Below are 17,427 nucleotides of genomic sequence, written 5' to 3' on the forward strand. Positions count from 1 at the left end.
GCGTCGGAGAAATGCCATTCGGCTACGGGGCCTGATATATCCATTAAAGGTTTCTTAACAATGCTTAAAGAGCTATAACGTATGCGTGGGTGCGCGGAGCGCTGGATCCCTAATCTTTTATATAGGCTTTTAAAGATTTATGCACGACACTATAAATGACGAATAACACTACGGGAGCAGACATTTTTTTTTCTGTAATCAGGTTTTGACGATTAACAAACAAACATTATAATATAAATGTATTTTATTACTTATATTGTACTGCTAAACAATACTTTGATTTTTTTATGGCGGTGTTCGTGTAGCACTGTGTTTCTGGTTGTCGCCTCTTGTGTCGTTCGAAATGTCTTTTCCACTGCGAAGTACCGGTTCTTTCTCGTCCTCTTCCTCGCCTTCGTAAACCGTTCTAGGCCTGCAAATTATATTTATTTTAATTCAATGTAATTTATTAGTATCTGGGCGACCGAGCTTCACTTTCATTTCGAAAATTCGCGTTTCCCGGGACCTAGAAAAGTATAACAAATTAGTGGAATCGTTAGAGCGGTTTCCGAGATGGCAGGGGCCCATTTCTCGAAGCTCCAAGTTACAATTTGCAAGTGGTCCCAGGGGCCCATTTCTCAAAACTGAAAGTTACAAGTTACATGCGGAAGTCTCTTTCAAACTTGTCATATTAGACATTGACAACCACTCGGGACTTAATCGCGTATGACTACATATTAAACTGACCTCCAACGTTTCAGAGAAGGCGTTGTCCCCGTGGTCTCGGAGAAGACTGGCTTGAAATGACATCAACACCTTCTGACAGCCGCGCGAGTTTTTTGAACTACCCGCACTTGGTTTTGATTATCAACTTGAACTATTTGCGCACTAGGGATGTTACTCTGTCGACATACAACACCGACGATATTCGATTTAACGACTGTCGATATTATTTTCCGCTTACACTTATTTATGACAGGATTCCATGTAGATGATCAATCCTAAAACCTTCGTCCCGATTGAAATTTCGATGTTTTTTGATTTCAATGGCTTCACGCACTTTTCTACTGTAGAAATGGCGTTGAAAATAACTTTAGGGTCATGTAGTTCGATCCAGTGGTTCGGTCCTGACTCTAACAAATGTTCAGCCACGGCAGACTTGTTGACCTGATGATTTTTCACAGCCGCGATGTGCTCCTTTACCCTTTCCTCTATGGTGCGCTTAGTTTCTCCAATGTAGGAGCTACCACAACTGCAATCAATTTTATAAACGCCAGGTGATTGAAACGGTATAATACGGAAGGGTAATTCCATGTAACAGAGTAATGTAAGTGACCAATTATTTGCATGTTTTTTTTTATTTTTGGTGCTAATTTAAATATCAATATATCTAAGGATTAAAAGTAGGCTTATCTAGAGATAAATTAAGACTTGAACTTGCATCATAAATAAAAAGACATGCAATGAAGTGGTCACTTACATTACAGTTACGTGGAATTGCCCGGAACGCCATTTTTACAGTAGAAAAGTGCGTGAAGCCATTGAAATCAAAAACATCGCAATTTCAATCGGGACGAAGGTTTTAGGATCTCATCTACATGAAATTCTGTCATAAATAAGTGTAAGCGGAAAATAATATCGACAGTCGTTAAATCGAATATCGTCGGTGTTGTATGTCGACAGAGTAACATCCCTAGTGCGCAAACAGTTCAAGTTGATAATCAAAACCAAGTGCGGGTAGTTCGAAAAACTCGCGCGGCTGTCAGAAGGTGTTGATGTCATTTCAAGCCAGTCTTCTCCGAGACCACAGGGACAACGCCGTCTCTGAAACGTTGGTCAGTTTAATATGTAGTCATACGCGATTAAGTCCCGATTTTAAAAATAATTACGCTGAGATGAGGCCATTTCGTGGCACTTCATTCCTTTCTGTCTTATTGTTATTATGTGTATTTTGTCTTACCTGTGCTCACGAATAAACGTTTATTCTATTCTATTCTATTCTAATAATCGTGAAAGTTTAAATCAGTGTTTGAAAACCACTTGCAAACAGTAACTTGTAGCTTCGAGAAATGGGCCCCTGCTATACGTATATTCACAAGAATTGCTTGTTTAAAGACATGACAATTAAATATGTAGATTGTAGATAAAGGACTAAATTTGGTCATAGCAAAGTACCCATCATTTAATATGAGTTTGTTATAATACCCGAGGGAATCAACTTCCTGTTACACAACATTTCCATAGTAAATTAAAAAGATGGTGATAAGCAATAATGTGTCAACCCACAAAAACTAAAAAATGAGATTTTAATGCCATGTTATAGCTGGATTTTTAAACTTCTATTTGCAAAAATGACCTTTTCATTTTGAAAATTTTCACTATCCCAAAAGTAAAAAAATAGGTTAACACAAATCCTTTATCGTGTGTTACCTGTTTTGCATTAATGTGTCAAGAACCTTAACTTATTATAGTAATTGGCAGAAGACATATTTAAATTACAATAATGTGTTATGAGGGTTGACTCAACGATTTTTTTACACTTGACTCATGCTTGCAAAACGCAAAAAATGACATAGTTACCCACTATGAGACTTGAATGATTATTGCAAAATGATATTTTATTCGTTGTTTTATGCTACGACCCGTGTTATAAAACATAAGTCATTATTGTTAAATTATATTCGGGTCATAAATTGTTCGTTTTTGGTGTAAGTACCATGACACTATATTGTAAAATATAACTGTTCATATTAATTTATGTTTGAATAAGTTATGACTTAGTCCATTAGTATATTTTTGCACATGAATGGTAAATTCAGTACGAAATTGAACATTTTAAGTCATGAATATACATATTCGTTATTATAATTTGCAAACATTTTTTACAAGTACGTGTTTATATAAAAATCTAATGTAAGCTACTATTTTTTATAATTACTAATTACATTAAGACGTGTTATGCATAAAAATATTGTTTGATTTTTGAATACTTACTGAATGGTAGTTTATTATTTTGTTAAAGATATTTTATGTTTTGTTCTTGTACAAGTCATGAGTTATTCATAATTTAAATGACTTAGTCTATTTCTTAGCGTAAAAAAATATTTTGTTGTATATTTTAGATAAGTAGTTTATTTTTTTTAAAGATGATTATTTGGTTTTTGTAACGATTTTTTGTTGAAAAAGCACAGATAATTTAAATATGTGTCTAGAAATGATCATTACTCTAAGTATTTATAGTATTTTATTCAACAGGCGTTTAAAGGAGGTCAAGAAATATGAGTGGCGTACTTTCCACGAGTATTTTGGAGTCAGTTAAACATCATTGCATACAATACTTTTTCAACGACCATGCACTTAGTTTTTAATAGTTTTTTTTTAATAATTCTCGCGAAATTTACACTGTTTCCTGTATTGCAAAGGTTTGCACTGTCAGCTCAGCTGCCCAAAGCCTTCCCGCGGACGCACGCAGTATCGTTAATGCAATGCGTTGCCATGATTACAGAACCAAACAATGCGTTTTCAGTTTTTTCGATACGCACAATCCTATAAATGACGAATAACAGTTCGGGAGTAGAAAAATCATTAAAAGGTTTGATTAATAAATAATATTGAATCCTACATACCTAATAACATAAGTGACCATGACTGATATGTCTTAACACTTATAAAGTTAAAAATATGCATAGGTAGAGTATTTTACAACAACAATTTATGTGCTTTAACATGTTTAGTTAAGACTCATAGATATTTTTAAACAATTAGCAAAAGTGGGTTAAGTATCATAACACAGTCTTGAAAAAGTTTGACGTCGTCGAACAATTCGCAATAAAAGAAAAGGGCATTATTTCGTCAAATTGAAGTTTGTTTTGAAATTAAGCTACAATAATCACTACTACTGAACGTATTATAGCTGAATAACACAACAATCTATATAAAAAACAATTTTTTTAAGAGAAACACAAAAAAATTAGAAAAAATCTTTAGACACCATTTTCTCAAAATGGTTGGCGTGTGGGTTGACACATTGTTGCTTATCAGCATCCAGTTATGGTCCTCTATAGTTTTTAATAGGTACGGTGATTATCCTAATATTATACAAAATAAATATGATTTTGTGGAATTGCATAAGTATATTGTTTTTTTTTTATCATACAAGGAAGGAATTACAATTCAATATAATTATCACATTGTATTTTTCTGAATAAGTTGATTAATTCGTTTAGATAAGTATAATTTCAACTATCAGAAAATGGGAAAATTGTGGTTCACTGAACAAACGCCTTATCCTTTTTTTGGTTTTGTTTATTTCAAATTTGCAGAAATGAAAATATCTTAAAAGGTACCTGACTGTGAAGTTTTCCCAATCAAAACTCTCCTCTTCGAGAACACTAGAATGATCTCGTAACACAGCCGCACAATCGTCTCTATAAGAAAGTGAAATAATTGTATTTATGTCTTAATTTTAGCATATAATTTAGTAATTCATTATCAACTTATGATGCTCCCACATTAGCCAATTATGTCTTACATGGTGTGGCAGACATAACGATCGAGCTGGCCTCGTATCCGAGTGGCATTTCTGACACTTGTCTTGGAGCATCGTATTCTCACAATTACATAGCCGAATGGCACAAACGCTCACGAAATGTTTACGAAACGAAACGCTCGTAGATATCTATCTCTATCACTCTTGCGTATTGGCGCGACAGAACCAGACTATTGAACTTTCGCGGCGTTTCGTTTTCATTTCGCGTCGCAGAAATGCCATTCGCCTACGGCACCTGATCCTGTTTACATTAAATAAGCACTACTCAGCGATAGCAGCTGACACCATTAAATTAATATCTAAATAAAATAACCTCCTATAATTATTATAATGTTAAGTAAATATTTTGCTAACCATTGATATATTGCAAAATTTTCACAAAGTTCCGACATTGGAGGCTGGAATCAAACCAGCGTTTGCAGCTTAGGCTCAAAAGTACCGCTCGGTGGTACCTTTTTCAAATTTACTGCCGTAAGCTACATTTTTAGGGCTAAGGCACCAATGGCACCATGTACCAGCTATAGAAGCGAGCAGCAGTTGAAGGATTTAATCTATTCTATGTTATGCTGCGTTACTAATGGTTTCATGACTAGAGGCTAATGATGTACACTCAGTGTATGAATACATACGATTCAGATTTGAAGACGGCGCAATGGATGAGATGTCTGTTATTGTATACACTGGTAAAAAGAAAAGGTCCGAAGCAAAGTTTTGATTTGTTTTCCACCCTGTACGTTGATATAACGCCAATTACCATTGACGCAGATCCGAGCCCGACCACCAACGGACCACCATGGTCATTCTAAAAAGAAATTAATATGATCAGAAGAAATTACGATAAACACGACCCCCAAAATGGGGCGCTTACAAATTTATTGTTCAACGTGAGATAGGTATGTTCTATTTATTACGAAGTAGTTATTTGTTTTACAAGGGGACAAAGTTGTTGTTTTACCGCACATGTCAATATTGATACCCGACCAAGCGAAAGATTCCGATATTAAAAAGTAGAATTTTGCGCGTTGCGAGGGTATCAAGGCACGAATACAACGAGGTTAAACAAACTTTGCCACCGAGTGAAACACATTTTTTCTCACGACACCAACACGAACAAAATACTGACTATAAAACATCAAAATAAATCAAATCCATCAATTTATTCAATATGTATGATTCTACTCGCAAATCATCATTTATAGGTAAAATCTATCAGTCAGCTTAAGACATCAAGTTAAAAGGACCATGCGCATTTTATATGGATATTTGGGCCATGAGCGAACACAAATGAAAGTTATGTACATGATTAGGATTATTCATGGTAAACAAGGATATGCCAGAGCTATACTATAAAAATCGGTCTTTTAGAGAGAAAACAGTTATACCTAGGGAGACTTCTTCTGTACCCATATTATGACCTGGTTTTTGGGATATGCCAACTTTCACGAAAACATTTGCACTCCATCTACTAAGCATGACAATATGTTCCCTGTTCTAGAAACAAGTTCAGAGGATATACACGTATATCAATTTCATTTAGTATCTGTTTAGAAAATGTCAAAAAACTTCACATTTTCAAACAGATTTTATGGTACTATTTAATTGTACCATAACTAAGGCAAAGACTGATTTTTAAGCACAATGTCTTATAGCGGCACACATAACTTGATAACATCTACACTTTACTATAGGTGTCATCTCTGTTCGCTCGTGGCCCAAAATATCCATCCTCCTTTGTAAGAAATTACTTTGTACTCTTGTGGATTAAATCCAATTCTGCTATCTGTTTTCGAATAGCAAAGAGAGCCATTACCAGTTGGTGTGTCAATCAAGGTGTGGCCCAAAAAATTTTTTTTTAATATTTAATCCGGGCACCCCCTAATTTTATTTCATTAGTCCATAAGATAACCCGTGCCAAATTTCAACGATCTACGTTATGCCTAACACGGTGCTCAACGACTCTCAACTTTTCTTTATACTGACATTACCAAGTGTATTGGCTGTATATTGAAGTTCGGTTAACCGTCTTGTAAACTTACTTTTAAAGTGTTATTAAAATCTTTTCGTTTATAAAGTATTAATTTCGAAGTAAATAACATTGCCTCCGTTTTGTTTTTAAACATCAATAGTTCATATTTAAATAATGACAACAACCCGAAAAACGGATACTGTGTTCCTTGTAGGAGTGAGAGATTTGGATCTACTTGCCGCGTTAATACAACTACCATTATAAGACAAGTCTTTTAAAGATTACATGGAGCTAATAGAGTTGACGATGCTTATTTTGGAATATCTCCGAATAAAATGCATTGGAGAGCACCCGGGCCTATTCATCACGCACGCTGGATGGCAAAATTGCTATACACGATGAAAATCTTCTTGTTCCGTGGTCAAGCTTACAAGGCGTGAATTGGCACAGCTTGAGCGTTTTGTCAAGTTCGGAGCCCTATTTTATACAAGAGCATGGACTCATGCTGCTTTGGCAACAGAAGCTGCCACGTCAGACCTAAACTTATGGTTGAATCTTGAAAAGTGGCTCTGTGGACCCTGAAGTCTCTAAGTGTGCTAAACAGGTCCTGCAAAGGCATTTGTGGTATCTGTCAGATGAATTAGTTGGGCTAGCTCTCTTCTCCGACACAGTTACCGATCAAAACAAGAAAAAAATTGTCAAGGGGATGGCAAAGTCAACGCAAAGTACTCGATCGGTAAAAGGAAATGCGTCTCTTCTCAGAAAAGGAGTCACCCTTGGCGACTTTGCTTCTACGCGAACTGGAAGATTGCTTACACTTCTGATGATTGACGACTCGTTTTTGTCATTGCCACCTCAAAAATGGAAAGAAGAGCAAAGTTATAAGAAGGGAAAAGAGCGAGTGTCACAGCTTAGAGTAGTTAATGATACAGCTGAGCGAGGAGTTAAATTGTTTGATGAATATAACAACCTGCTAACTCACGATGAAGAAGACAAACAATTTCTATTGCAGGTCGTAGAGGCCAACAGGAAAATGATCCCAACATCTACAACAAAACGGGCTATAGTGGAAGCAGTTTCAAAGTAATGCAATGTACAATAGTTTGGTGGTATTATTTTAGTATAATGTTGATTTAGTAAGGTTTAAAAAAATATTAAAAAGGCAATGTTTTGTATATTTTGTGTTTTGATGGTCAGAAGGGCCTAAATAAATGTTATTTTGCATGTTTAAACGTTTGTGTGACTTTTATTTCGATTGTATACTTAGGTCCCAAAAACGCGAAAAAGTTCAATTTCCTGGACACTTAGGTATTGATGAGCACCGTCTTCCTCGTTTATCAGGACATTGGAACTTTAACAAAATATTCGTATAAGGTAGTGTAAAAAAACTAGGGGGTGCCCCACCCAAATTAAAAAAAAAATGCAACGTGACATTCTTATTGTTGATATTTTACAACAGCTTTTATTTACTTTCACTTGTCCCGTTGTCTGTCAAATCTTGTAAGTTAAACTGGTTAAACTTGACCCATTTCCCAGTTTCTGACTGAACTGAAATTTTGCTCAAATATATAAATTACGTGATAATGCAATATTATGGTATCATGGAGCCGATCTAATGATGGAGCAGAAAGGTGGCCATAGGAACTCTGTGATGAAATGTCGTATCCCCATCGCTGCCGTGCCATGACAAAACACTGTAACTCAAGTTAGTGTTTTGTGGTTATACTGTCCAATAAGCTTATCTGGCCCTATTATATATATATGTCACCGTAAAATTGTAAAAACCGTTAGTTTATAATTTCACTAGCGAGATTATAAACTAACGAAATATTGTGAACCGTAACGTACAGTTCACAATTTGACGGATTATTTTTATGTTAGATTATAATCTAACGAAGCGAAACCGTCAAACTGTAAACTGTCATGGCGTCGGAACGAAGCTAGCTCTCTGATTGGTCGGTTTTATAGTAGATTGTTCTGTGGCCATAGAGTGACACAAATAGACACTGCAATCACAGATGTCAATCAAAAACCTCATTAAACTTTTATCATCAAAATTCGATAATTTTGATATATTGTTTAAGGAAATGGTCGAACTAGCCAAATAAACAAAATTATCAGTTACTTTGCTTGTTATGTGGCGGCCACTCAAATGTGGCCCTCAAATATGAAGCCCCCGTCGCCTGATTGCCTTCAGTTGCAATCGGTACTGCGTGCGCATCGGATGTCGTGAGACGCGTGACGTGAGGAAATTATAAATTATTTTTTATGGGTAAAACGTAACCAAAATGCTTTCGTGTGTTTTTATGCGTTGCACAAACCATTCTAAAAGGAAAAACAAATCGCATGGAATCACATTTCACTCGTAAGTACATGAAAAATTTTATTTTCTAAGAGAATTTATAAATTCAGTCTTTGTTTTGACGGCCATTTTGCAGAGCGGGATAGAAATATAAGTTTCATTGACGTGCGACCAAATACGCATGATACATTAATGACGCTCAAAGATTGCCTTTTGAGATTTGCCTTCGCGGTAGCGTCAGCATAAAATGTTGATCATAATAAATAATTTATATAATTTTACCTGGTATTGATTGTTGATTGATTATATATTTTTTTTGTTAAATGATATTTGACCTCATTTTTGCAACAAACTTTAGTAGTACATGATTTTGTTATTTTTATTTACAAATAATAAAATAATGATCAACTAAAGTTTGTTGCAAAAATGCTTGCCTTATCGACAAGATTTTTTTTAATTCACTCGCACCAAATATGTTTATTTGTTTTCTAGTTTTCCTGGAAATGAACTTGTCAGACACAAAAGGCTTATTGTAATGCGTAAACAACGACAAGAGCCAGACTGGACGCCTCGACTTTTCTCGCTATAGTGAGGGGAAAAGTTTTGTAAATAACTATTATTCTAAGTATAGGAAAGTACCCTATCGTAAGCAATTTTAATTAAGTTTGTGTTTAAGAAAAAAATATGAGGTCACTATTGTAGTTCCATCAATTACTGCCATTTCATATTTTCAAAAAGTAATAGTGTGTTGTGAGTGAGATTAGGGTTGCAAATAGAAAAAAAACCAAATGTTTTTTTTTTCAGTATTATGAAAAAAAAAAAACCAAGCACCATGGTTTTTTTTTTCTAAATATGTTTTTGTTTCACATGAACAAATAATTCGACAATAACGGTTTTTCGTGACTTGTAACGTGTTTCAATACCAATAACGTACATTTTAATACGATTAACATTCAGTATACAAACGTTTATTGGGGAATCCCCGATGATACGTGCAGCGTCGAGAGGCGGTCGTGTTGCCAACAGTAAATAGTGATAACTACCAAGTACAGATTTCGTAAATGTTACTTTTATAAGACCAGGCCCCGTAGCCGAATGGCATTTCTCCGACGCCAAACGAAAGCGATACGCCGCTGGCTCTACGAGATAGATATCTACTAGCGCTTCGTTTCGTGAGCGTTTCGTGAGCGATTGTGCCATTCGGCTAGCCACCCAGAACTTAAAGTTATTTGGTTAAATTCGTTTAATAGTTAAAATTAAGTCTAAAAAACCGTATAAAAGTATTAACTGCTTTGCAAATTTTGAGATTTCGTACTTTAGAAAAAAACATACTCCAGAAAAAAAAAACTGTTTTTTTTTTCACGGTTTTTTTTCATGTTTTTTTTTAAGCCAGAAAAAACCGTATTTTTTGCAACCCTAAGTGTGATACATGTCATCAAGCTCTTATATTTTCATTTCAATTTTACGAAATTTCACTTCTTTCGCGCTTTATATCGCTCCACGTGATTTTTTCTAATGTCTGTATCAAATAATTGTTGACAGTTGTGGCAAAAAGTGCCACATCTAAATTTTGGTTAATAAGTTTATAATTTAGTTTAAAAATAAGACGTAATAAATATTAAAAACCACAGTGCAAAATAGTAAAGTAATAAATAATAAGTAATTTATTTTGTTTTCATAAAAAATATGTTGCATAATTCTTATACTCCAATTTGTCTGCTGACGCTTCTTGATTCTTTGCATTGACATTTTTTTTTATCTTTACTAAAGAGCTTTGACATGACACTTGGAAAGAGGCTCATCTCGATGCGCGCGTTTGTCTCGTTCGCACTACCGTCCTAATAAATCGGTGTGTCTCTGTCGTTCAGAAGCGTAAATTTACATAGCTGTGTGGGTCTGCTTGTGTGTAGTAGTGTGTAGTGCCATTTATTATCTGACAATTAATATGACGTGTCGTATCTTCCGCTATTTTACTTTAATCAAAGTATATTTCAGTACACATGGTGCAGTTTTATGGCACTAGTGCGAAATGTGGTTAATTATGTGCCTATATCGAAACTTTAAAGGGCCATGTGTATGGACTGAAAAACGTCGACCGATACAAGTGCGAAAAAGATGAAGTTTGAAACGAGTGTCGATAAATCAAAACACGACTGAAAGAAGAGTAATGTACTAATAATTGACATCCGTGATTGTAGTGTTTATTTATGTTGGAAATATGGACGCCTAGACCTTTATGCAGAGCAATCCTCTTTATCGCACTGGTTGCTAGCATAGTGTTGACAGTGTTGTTTACATTCTTCTGTCATTACCGTTTGTCACTCGCGTTTTATACCTAAAGTTATTTCCACTTAATATAGTTTATAATTGCTTTATAAAGCCTTGTTTTATTCCTTCAGGTTATGGGCCGTCCCATTCCTGCCGTTTGAAAGTTATTTTTGCGTTCCGATCAGTAAAAAGTGAAAGTAAAAATGTCGCGTGTATAACTTCCAGTTAGTTACCGTGCCCGCGATTATTTCTATTTTTCAGCTATTTCAGGGTAAGTTAGCACTGTAAAGATGTCGAACAGTAATTCTATGATGTCGATTGAAAAGCTTACTGGCAGAGAAAATTGGGCTAGTTGGAGTTTTGCTGTGAAAGCGTATTTACAGCATGAAGACTTGTATGAGTACATAGTAACAACTCCGGATCCCTCCGAATCAAAGTCAGTCAGGCAAGATGTTAAGGCGAAGTCAAAATTGATATTACTGGTAGACCCGATACTCTATGTGCATATTCAAGATGCTAAAAGCGCAAAACAGGTTTGGGATAATTTAACGAAGGCTTTTGAGGATAGTGGATTAACTCGGAAGGTGGGTTTATTAAAGGAACTTATTAATACTAATTTAGAAAACAGTTCCTCCGTAGAAGAGTATGTCAACAAAATAATGACAGCGGCACACAAATTAAGGAACATAAAATTTGAGGTTGACGATGAATGGCTAGGTACCTTAATGCTGGCAGGCTTACCTGACATGTATCAGCCAATGATAATGGGTTTAGAGAGTTCTGGTATGAAGATTAGTGCTGACTTAGTGAAAAATAAGTTATTACAAGAAGTTAAGGCGACGTCATCGTCAGACACTACCGCACTTTATACAAACTCTAAAGGTCAACCTAGAAATAACCCTCAGAAGTTTAGAAAGGGTCCGAGATGCTTTTCTTGCAATCGCTATGGACATCTCAGCAGAAATTGTCAAAATAAAAAAACAAATGGAGAGAAGAGCACCGGGTATGTAGCGGCATTTTCAGCATTTTCAGCCGCCTTGACCGATGACTCCGAACACTGGTATGTTGACAGTGGAGCTTCAGTTCACCTGACAATGCGAAAGGATTGGCTCACAAATATAACATCGCCTTCTGTAACAAACATAACAATAGCCAACGACCAAGCATTAAAAATCGAGTGCATGGGTATTGTATACGTCGAAGTAAAGGTGAATGGCAATATTGAGACTATACAGGTGAAAAATGTTCATTATGCTCCTGACCTGAAAACAAATTTGCTCTCTGTCAGTGAGATTGTTAAAAATGATTGCAGACTAGATTTTCACAAACAAGGCTGTGACATATATAACGAGAATAAACTATTAGTCGCAAGGGCAAAGTTAGTCAACAGAACATACCAGTTAATTACGAATGAAAATAATCAATCCAAAGGAATGATGGCAAAGACAATAACTGATGATGATCCTTTTTTGTGGCACCAGAGAATGTGTCATTTGAATTTTTCAAGCGTTAATAAAATACCGGAATGTACTGAAGGAGTAAAGTTGACACCGAGTAAGAGCGATACAACTTGCGTAACATGTCTTGAAGGCAAGCAGACACGACGACCGTTTCCTAACGAGGGCTCCCGGGCAACCAGTTTGCTAGAGCTTGTGCATAGTGACGTCTGTGGGCCGATGAAGCATGATTCTTTGGGAGGAGCAAGGTACTATGTCACCTTTATCGATGATTTTTCTCGGAGAGTACATGTATATTTTATTAAACATAAAAGCGAAGTATTTCAAAAATTTGTGGAATTCAAGAATAGAGTTGAAAATGAGTTAAACGCAAAAATAAAAATCCTGAGAAGCGACTGCGGGACCGAATATAAAAATAAAATTTTTGAAACTTTTTTGAAGAAACACGGTATTCTGCACCAAACTTCTAATCCTTACACTCCTGAAAATAACGGTCTCAGCGAAAGGATGAATAGAACCTTGACAGAACGCGCAAAATGTATAATTTTAAATGCGAAATTACAGGACACATTTTGGGCTGAAGCGGTTGCCACCTCAGCGTACATAGTGAACCGCTCACCGTCTCGCGTTCTATCCTACAAGACCCCGCATGAAATATGGACTGGAAAGAAACCTAATTTAAATCATTTGAGGATTTTTGGTTGTCATGCAATGGTGCATATACCCAAAGAAAAGAGGACGAAGCTCGAACCAAAGTCACGTAAATTAATTTTTGTTGGATATAGCGAATGTACCAAGGGCTACCGCTTCATAGACCCTGAAAGCAAAAAAGCTATTATCAGTAGAGATGTTGTGTTCCTGGAGGCTTCGGTTGAGCGAAACAAAGTTGATGATGTACCTGAAAAACAAGAAAATGTTAGTAAAAATGTGACAGTAACTAAAAAAGATGAAGATTGTAATGAAATGAGAGAAAATAAGACTGTAAACTTACCTTTATTTGAAGATAAACCGACTTGTTCAAATACTGAAGATCAGGCAATAGAAGCGCAGGATGACTCGCAAAGACCTTCCACGTCAGATGAATCTGATCAGTTTGATACGGGCCATGATGAAACATATTTGCCAGATGAAACATTTTTGCCTGATGAAACATGTCATTCTTCACCGCAGCCTGTGATGAACTTAAGACCACTTCCACACCGAATGGAGAGGAGAAGAGATAATGAAACTGATCATGTACCTACCTCTCTCATGTGTATGAGTGGAGAGTCTCCGATGAGTTTTTTAAACAGTGACCCGTTGAGCTTACAAGAAGCTCTTTGTAGTGACAAGGCTGATGAGTGGAAGAAAGCTATGAACGAAGAATACCAGTCTTTGTTAGAAAACAATACATGGACACTTGTCAACTTACCAGATGGCAAATCTGCTATTCCATGTAAATGGGTGTATAAGACGAAGTTAGATGCCAATGGAATGGTATCACGCTACAAAGATAGACTTGTAATAAAAGGTTACAAACAAGTTAAGGGTATTGATTACCATGAAGTGTATGCCCCTGTGGTCCGATATGGTTCAATAAGATATTTGATGGCTTTAGCTGCAAAATATGGACACAATACATCAAATGGATGCGGTCACGGCTTTTCTACGAGGACAAATAGATGAAGATATTTATATCTGTTTACCTCCTGGCTATGAAGATCAAAATAAAGTTTGTAAATTGAACAAATCCATATACGGATTTAAACAAGCTAGCGGGCAATTGAATAAAATGGTGTTAACCTTTATAGTGAACTCACTGAGACGATACAACAGTCAGCCTACCACAGAACATTGGATGGAGCTAAAACGTGTCATGGGTCTCAAAGGAACAATTAATATGAAACATAAGAGGAATTTGAGATGCGAGATGATTTCCGACTGCGATCCAGACTGGGCAAACAGTGTTGAAGATCGGAGATCTTGCACCGGTAATATATTTTTATTTCAGGTTGGTCCAATGAACTCAAAGAAGATAGCTAGCCGACAAGTGGCCGTTAAGTATAAAAACTCTGGAGACATGATTGCCGATATACTGACGAAGGGTCTCCAACGAACGAGGCATGAATATTTTTCTGCGGCCCCGGGCTTAGCTCCAAAGCGTCTGCGTCCAGGAGAGGATGTTGGAAATATGGACGCCTAGACCTTTATGCAGAGCAATCCTCTTTATCGCACTGGTTGCTAGCATAGTGTTGACAGTGTTGTTTACATTCTTCTGTCATTACCGTTTGTCACTCGCGTTTTATACCTAAAGTTATTTCCACTTAATATAGTTTATAATTGCTTTATAAAGCCTTGTTTTATTCCTTCAATTTATGTTAGGTACTCTATGGGCCCAGAACGATCTAACAAAAAACTGATCATTCAGAGCACTAGCTTCTGGCGCATATGACGTATTACAATTTATCAGTTTCTCTCCGTTAGATTATAATCTAACGAAAAATAATCCGTTAAATTGTGAACGTTACGGTTCACCATATCTCGTCAGTTCATAATCTCACTAGTAAGATTATAAACTAACGGTTTTTTTTCGAAAACTGAATATTAAATCACAAGAAATATACCAATTAAGCCGCCACATAACAAACAAAGTAACTGACAATTTTGTTTATTTGGCGAGTTCGACCATTTCCTTAAACAATATATCGAATTTTGATGATAAAAGTTTAATGAGGTTTCTGATTGACATCTGTGATGTCAGTGTCTATTTGTGTCAGTCACTCTATAGCCACAGAACGATCTACTATAAAACCGACCAATCAGAGCGCTAGCTTCGTTCCGACGCCAGGACAGTTTACAATTTGACGGTTTCGCTTCGTTAGATTATAATCTAACGTAAAAATAATCCGTCAAATTGTGAACTGTACGTTACGTTCACAATATTTCGTTAGTTCATAATCTCGCTAGTGAAATTATAAACTAACGGTTATTACAATTTTACGGAGACATATCGAATTTTGATGATAAAAGTTTAATGAGGTTTTTGATTGACATCTGTGATTGCAGTGTCTATTTTTGTCACTCTATGGCCACAGAACGATCTACTATAAAACCGACCAATCAGAGCGCTAGCTTCATTCCGACGCCATGACAGTTTACAATTTGACGGTTTCGCTTCGTTAGATTATAATCTAACGTAAAAATAATCCGTCAAATTGTGAACTGTACGTTACGGTTCACAATATTTCGTTAGTTCATAATCTTGCTAGTGAAATTATAAACTAACGGTTTTTACAATTTTACGGTGACATATACATGTTAAGAGTATACTGACTTTCTATCAAAAACATAGAAAACCTTCATTGTAATATGCACTGTAACTCTTAAAACCTAATGTCGTCATTTGACAAAACACTGCATCTCTCGATACAGTGTTTTGTCAAAATAAAACTCCCCATTTCTTCAATCGGTGACTAAAGTTACAGTGTTTTGTCAAAATAATCCGACGAGAAATTTTTACTGAGTGTTTTGGTTTAGGTATTTTTTTAGTATAAATCAGGACTTCTTAGACTAGAACGGAATAAATTAAATTAAAACTTTTAAACATTGCAACAGAGTGTCATTCAAATGTGTCATCGAATTAGACGAAATATGAACCAACCTATATCAAATTCTCTTACGGAATTAACTACAGTGCCGTCTTTAGTTATTCCTATGTAAAAAAAAAAGTATTTATACTTTTTAATACTAGCCGCCGCCTCTATGGGTGCGAGGCTGTCGACATGTGTCATACGTCAAAGCGAAAAATTAATGACAATACGGAAAACGTATGTATAAATAAATTATTTATAAAATAGTGAATAGAGCTACATGCATGGACGAATGGACATTAAATTAATGTCGTTTCTTATCGTTACAGATATAGCAACGCGTTGTTTCATTTGTCTTGTTAGATGAAAATATCTTATAAAACGACATTTTTGTCATTAAGATGACCGAAAATGGAGAAACTTCGTTTTCAATTTACTATATTGCCGGGAAGCGATGCAAAAACAAATATTTACTGCCTGACCCACAGAACTTAATTTAGATAGAAGAAACAAATTCATATATTTGTATAGGGGCCGAGCGTGTCAAATTTTGTACTGAAGTTGATTCTTGCCTGTAATTTTAAATATATCTCAGGCTCTTGATTGTTCATAATTTTTGTGTTGTTGCAATTGAATATCACGTAACGAGGCATTTTTTATGTTTTGGTTGACTTCAACTTACAAAAATTGACGCCCGAAAGCTGCAAGCCTCGAGTAAAGACGGACAACTCAGTGGATTTCACTGAGTTCATTTGACACGCTAAGTAGATACGTTTGCTTGATCTATGGTATATATGACATCTGTGGCCTCTGTCGGTTATCATACAGAAATACTGAAAACAGCTGCTTACAGTAAAGTTAAAAATAGCTTAACTAAAAGATATCAGACAAGAAGAATCTGGATAACCATGACAGAAGAGATTAAGAAAATATATGTTGATGAGGATGGTAACATACAATTTGGTGATCAATACCTAGAAGAGTTAAATGAAGAATATCACACAATCGCACCTCAAAAAAATACAGATGCCTTGGAAAAAATATTACAAAAATTAATAGAGAATACACAAGAAAACCGCCAACAGACAAGTTTGAAAAACATTGCGGAGAAATTTGTTATTGAGAAATTTTCAACTAAAAATTCAAACGCTGTTCAGTGGAGGGACATTTTCTAAAGATAATGTGACCGTTTTCAAATTATAGAGGAGAAGAAAGTTGAAATATTAAGGCTATTTTTGGACAAGAGTTGCGCGGACTGGTTCAGTTCAATGATCATAAAATTAACAATGGATGCGGATTGGTCTGAATGGATGAAAAAATTCTGCGAGTCTTTTGCA

The 17,427-nt window shown here is 35.7% G+C and overlaps 1 protein-coding gene across 1 annotated transcript in view; it reads right to left on the minus strand.

Moving 5' to 3' along the window:
• Positions 1–226: 226 nt before the first annotated feature.
• LOC125225137 overlaps positions 227–17,427 on the minus strand; it is a 58,560-nt gene continuing 41,359 nt past the window's right edge. Inside the window, exons 8-10 of the mRNA XM_048128711.1 lie at positions 5,158–5,330; positions 4,326–4,406; positions 227–412 (exon numbers count right to left, since the gene is read on the minus strand). Coding sequence (XP_047984668.1) covers positions 286–412; positions 4,326–4,406; positions 5,158–5,330 — 381 coding nt within the window. The 3' untranslated portion in view covers positions 227–285. The remainder of the gene's footprint in view (positions 413–4,325; positions 4,407–5,157; positions 5,331–17,427) is intronic.

Source organism: Leguminivora glycinivorella, chromosome 4 (genome assembly GCF_023078275.1).
Source record: "Leguminivora glycinivorella isolate SPB_JAAS2020 chromosome 4, LegGlyc_1.1, whole genome shotgun sequence".
Classification (NCBI taxonomy): Eukaryota; Metazoa; Arthropoda; class Insecta; order Lepidoptera; family Tortricidae; genus Leguminivora; species Leguminivora glycinivorella.